General features: G+C 33.3%; 1 protein-coding gene across 1 annotated transcript in view; it reads right to left on the reverse strand.

Moving 5' to 3' along the window:
• Nucleotides 1-2195: 2195 nt before the first annotated feature.
• Nucleotides 2196-5882, reverse strand: part of LOC107594123 (kelch-like protein 29) — a 136166-nt gene continuing 132479 nt past the window's right edge. The window contains exon 14 of the mRNA XM_016284069.1: nt 2196-3293. Coding sequence (XP_016139555.1) covers nt 3110-3293 — 184 coding nt within the window. The 3' untranslated portion in view covers nt 2196-3109. The remainder of the gene's footprint in view (nt 3294-5882) is intronic.

Below are 5882 nucleotides of genomic sequence, written 5' to 3' on the forward strand. Positions count from 1 at the left end.
ACCTCACTGAATTCATTTGGATTTTTGCTTAAAAGAGGATGAAACTACTTTCCATTGTGGGAAGGAAAATAAACTTAATTCAAGATGAAAACAAGTTCTAATATCTTATGAAAATTTGTTTAAATGTTTTTATTCAAAAACAAGAAAAGAGCACTGATTAAAAAAATATATAATTATTGCCGTATAATGAGGTCACACAAGGAAAGTAGTTTCAAAGGTCATTTCAAGTTATTTCCGTTTAAAGGGGTCATATGATGCGATTTCAATTTTTCCTTGCTCTTTGGAGTGTTACAAGCTCTTGGTGCATAAAGAAGATCTGTAAAGTTGCAAAGACTAAAGTCTCAAATCCAAAGAGATATTCTTTATAAAAGTTAAGAGTCAACCACGCCTACGTTCTAACACGCCCCCACATGTCTACGTCACTATGAGGGAAGATTTGCATAACGCTGCTCAAATGTTCACGCAAAGAAAGGCGGCGTAACTTTTATTCTCGCTGTAGTATTGTTGTTGCCGCCCGCCATGTCGTGAAGGCGCTGTGTGTTTCGTTGTGAAAGCTAAACTACTTTGGTTGGCTTTCCAAAAGAGGACGATATATTACAAAGACAATTTTGTTTCCTCTCTAGAATAACGTGCATTGGTGAATCATTCACTATAAAAAATAAACAGGGTCAATTTTGATTTCATGTTGACTTCCTAAAAACACATTCTGTCCAAGCCTGATGATAATTGACCCCTCGCCAGTCCAACTATAGCAACTGTTGCCGAGTACCATATTATCAGACAAGCTCTTGATCCTTTCTAATGTAAGTCTATAGAGGATCTGTCTGAATAATTTTAAATGCATTTTTTCAAATCTTTAAATAAACCTTGAGTAATAAATTAAACTGTCAACCTCATTCCCAAATTAACATTGTAGGATGTCAGCCAGAATTACCAAAAATAACTTAGTTTTTAATTAGTATTTTTGACTTGTTTAAAAGTCAAATCTAAAACTATCTGACAGTATCTACTTGAGAAGCAACACTGCATAAGATAAGTTTTTCATAGACGCCATCTTTAATATAGGAGTATTCTTACTGCACTGACAGATTTTTCCATTTGTTTTCAACTTGTTTATACTTAAAACAAGTGAAAAAATATGCATGGCATTAAGACAAAATACACTCATATTAAAGATTCCTAAAAACAAGTCCTAATAACTTATGCATTGTTGCTTCTCAAGTAAATATATCTGGTTTCAAAGATGTTTCAAATATTTACATTTTAGATGTTTGTACTGGAAAACAAGTCAAAAATACTCATCAAGATTTTTTTTTTTTGCTCCAATACAAATGCATATTTTTTTGTTTTTTTTAGACACTGCAAAAATGATTTATTTGTTAAATAATATTTATTAGTATTTTTGTTTTCTTTTCCAGTACAAACATCTAAACATTCTTAAAACAAGATACATTTACATGAGATTCAAAATGGCATAAAATATAAAATGAAATGTTATCTGAAAAAAAAAAGTATCAAAATTAAGTGAGTTTTTGATTGAAACAAGAAAAAAAAATCTGCCACTGAGGTCAGAAAAATAAGCTTGTTTTCGCTTTGAATTAAGGTTTCCCCCCCTTGTTTTAAGCATAAACTCACTTAATTTTATTACATTTTTCAGAAATCAAGACTTAACATCTTAAGTCAATTTGCTGGCAAAGTAAATTATTCTTGAATTAAAATGTTATTAGATATTTGTACTGGAAAACAAGGCAAAATACATCTTAAGAACATTTTTTGCAGTTCATGCCATTTTATGTGCATATTGATCCAGTTCATATAGTATCTGCGGTAGTAACTAGTTCTGTTCACTTTCACTAATGTGATCAGCTGGGATTGCTTTTCTTTTTTCAGTGACTGCGAGAAGCATTTGGCAGCCTCTGTTCACAGTCTCTGCCGTTTTTAATAAAATGAAATATTGTTATCTGAAAAAAAAAAGTATCAAAATTAAGTGAGTTTTTGATTGAAACAAGAAAAAAAAATCTGCCACTGAGGTCAGAAAAATAAGCTTGTTTTCGCTTTGAATTAAGGTTTCCCCCCCTTGTTTTAAGCATAAACTCACTTAATTTTATCACATTTTTCAGAAATCAAGACTTAACATCTTAAGTCAATTTGCTGGCAAAGTAAATTATTCTTGAATTAAAATGTTATTAGATATTTGTACTGGAAAACAAGGCAAAATACATCTTAAGAACATTTTTTGCAGTTCATGCCATTTTATGTGCATATTGATCCAGTTCATATAGTATCTGCGGTAGTAACTAGTTCTGTTCACTTTCACTAATGTGATCAGCTGGGATTGCTTTTCTTTTTTCAGTGACTGCGAGAAGCATTTGGCAGCCTCTGTTCACAGTCTCTGCCGTTTTTAATCACGTTACTGCGTAATTTATCAGTTTCGGATCCAAAACGGCAGATAAAAGATCCTCTGCAATGTCACGCTTCATTCCAGCCCACGTATGAATAACATCCAATCCATTTCACCACTTCCTGAGCTCATTTTACTAACAATTGCACAGGGACATGCTTGTCTGAGTGAGCAACAGTAACTAAGGAGGGCGTAACTTTTCAAAGAGGTCACATGAGGTTTTAGTGCTTGTTCAACAACTTTGTCTCCCCTACGTTATTAAAAAGTGCTTCCGAACGGAGATGATGAAATAGTGATACGACTGAGTGAACCATCACATGGATTTACTGAAACCAGACAGTGTCATTTTACAGTTTTGCTCAAAGAAAGAGGAATGAAAGTTATGCAAACATTAAAACGGTGGCAGTGCAAAAACCTAGTGAACGCTGTAAATGAAGATAAAAAGGAATTATGTAAAAAAAGTCCAATCCAAATGGCCACAGAGCATTAAGGCTAGAGCCACGACACACATCAACGACAGCTCTGTCAGGTGCGCTATATTACACGAAGGCCTGTTTGTGCCCGGCAGAAAAGATTAGCTTTTACATTCTGAGTGGGTGTCAGAAAGTGAGCGAGGCTTCGGTATCAGCACTGCTAATCCTGGCCGTGTTGTGAAAGTGGGTGTCCGGTGTGCAAGAGACGGTGGAGTTGTGTTCATCTGTGTCAGCATCAGCCGCTCTGAATGTACTTCTTAATAACCACGCAGCCGTGTCTGAAGAGCGGGCAGGGCATGCTCTGCTGCAGCGTCCACACGTTTGCACAGGAGTCAAAGGCCTCCATGGTTCCCAGCGCCGGACCCTCGCTGCTCACGATGCCGCCGGTCACATAGATCTTCCCATCCAGGACCACCGCACTGGAAAAGACGTTATTTCAGAACTAGCTTAGTTTCTTTTTTTACTACGGATTTTCACTTTTTGAAAAACAAGAACATATACCAGAACCACCTAGAACATTTAATAAAAAAATAAAAATAAAAAAAGGATTTAAAAAATAAACTTATACTACTACTACTACTAATAATAAAAACAAAAAAGAAAGATAAATATATTTAACTTAACTTATTATTAATTCTTATTATTAAAACAAAGATAAAACAGCAGAAAAAATATAACAATAATTAAAACGATAAAGAAAGATAAATAAAATAAAATAAAAGTGATAACAATGACAATAAAAAATAATATATAATAGAAAAAAACAATAATAACAAATATACAGTGGCACAGTAAACCAGGGATATTATGCTTAACTAAAACTAAATCAATAAAAAATGTTACTTGAAATAAAATAAACATTAACTGAACATTAACTAAAAAATATATATATATTATTTTATTTCAGCTAGTTGCCAAGGCAACATTTCTCCTTTACATTTAGATTAACTGAAAGTACTAGAATTGAATAAAATAAAACAAATTAATAAAAAAATAATACAAATTATACAGACATTAAAAAATATATAAAATTACACAAACACAATAAAGTTACTAAAACTTTAACTAAATTAAAGTGAAATCAGAAAATACTGAAAAATATTACCAAAAATTATAACAGATTATCAATGAGAAACTGTCTACACTGATGTAGACTTTTATACACTATAAGCTAACCCAAAACTGCTAAGACATATAGGGTTATAAGTCTTGGCCTGTCATGCTCCTCTTAATGCAAAACCTTGTTCGCTGGTTCAGTTTCTGATGTGGACCGAACGAAGTACTAAAATACTCTGGCAGTGTTTGAGTTGTGAATTGGCACCAGATTGAGTAGTTCCCTCAGATTCTTGCCCCTAGGTATTCGAGAACAAATTTCTGGATTTCGAACCACATACTGTACATAAGTGTAATGATAAAGATTATGTTCCTATTTTCCATCTTACATAAAGGCTCGATATTGAAAAACTGTCTAACTGATGGATGAGACGAATCATCTACCTCCTAATCTTCTCTTTGGGCCATATTCATTTCAAGCCCTTGACAGGCTTCCAAATGTTAATGCAGAAACTCATGAGTGTGACTGTAACTGACGTGTCGTTTTGGGAAAACATATTTGTATCACAAATACACAGTGGAAGCGTAAAAGGTGCCTGTGTGTGTTTTGAGGGGACATGATGCACTAGCGATTGTTCGGCGGCTCGTTTGTGCTTCATCTGCTGCTGAGCTAATTGCTGCCTCTGCTGCGAATACCAATCAGCATTGAAAGCAAATCGGGCCCAAAGCACAACCCTGGGGGACACCGAATAAAGTCTTAGAAGCGAGCAGGGGAGGCTTTGTGTAAACTGGAACACATTGCTTTGACAATGTGCTTTTCCCCAGCTTGATCCATCTGCATTCACTTGATGATGGTTGTTAATGCTCATTATGTTCATTAACATTACGTAATGGTAGCAGTTATGGGGTGAGAATTGCATTTTTTGGGTTATTTGAAAGCGACTGCAGCACATTTGCATGAACTTGTTGCTAAATGAATAACGACAATAACAATAACTTAGTTAAAGCACTAAAACTTAAAAACAAATGCGTTTTAGACAGCTGGAGTGGGAGCCTGTGGTGCACTATATATCACTCGATTAAGAGAGGCTGTAAAAAGCAAGTTTTAAGTACTGTTTTCGACTAACTAAAGCCTCTAAAAGACTCTAATCTTCACTATAAATGCTTGATCTGAAGAAAATGTAAGTGGCGTTCATATGAAGAAGCCTCAACAAGACACATGATTTGAGGTATAATTCAGGTGTGTAATACAATATAAACTGAGCAACTACATATTTTCCAGTTTATGGGACCGTTTGAGTCGTAATTACTAAGAAATGAAGTGAAACTATATAAAACCATGTTAGACCAGCAGAATCCCCTAAATGTTAGTCAAACAGTTGTGTGAATATAGAAGTTCAAATGTAACAATGCTGCTGAAATGTTTAGGATTTGTGAGTTTTCAGCACACATTGCAGTATTAATAAATCTAGTTACTGTTATAGGATAATTGTTGTACTATATATGTCATCTTTTTACATTTATTGATTGTCACCATTCTTGAGGTTTGTGTTTTGACCTAAATATGAGGTCTATGTGTAGCTTTGTAAAACTATATGCCAAATATCCTTGATTTGTAAGCATAGCTGACCTTACATATTAGATGTCCTATATAACTATACAGTGGGGAAAAAAAATATTTAGTCAGCCACCAATTGTGCAAACAATAAAATAATTAATAAAAAAATAAATTATATAAAATATTTATTCATTTATTGTATATATTTATGTTTATACGTTTTTTGGGTTAAATAAAATGAAAATCTGTATGACAAATGAAAAAATAATCTTTAATTATTTAATCTTTCATAATTATAAATAATTATTATTGCATTATTGTAATGCAAAAATATCTAAAAATATGTAATACATGCACAAACATAGAAATATATCTAATTTAAATTAGAATTTCCGTA

Source organism: Sinocyclocheilus grahami, unplaced genomic scaffold (genome assembly GCF_001515645.1).
Source record: "Sinocyclocheilus grahami isolate Dianchi unplaced genomic scaffold, SAMN03320097.WGS_v1.1 scaffold179.1, whole genome shotgun sequence".
Taxonomy (NCBI): domain Eukaryota; kingdom Metazoa; phylum Chordata; class Actinopteri; order Cypriniformes; family Cyprinidae; genus Sinocyclocheilus; species Sinocyclocheilus grahami.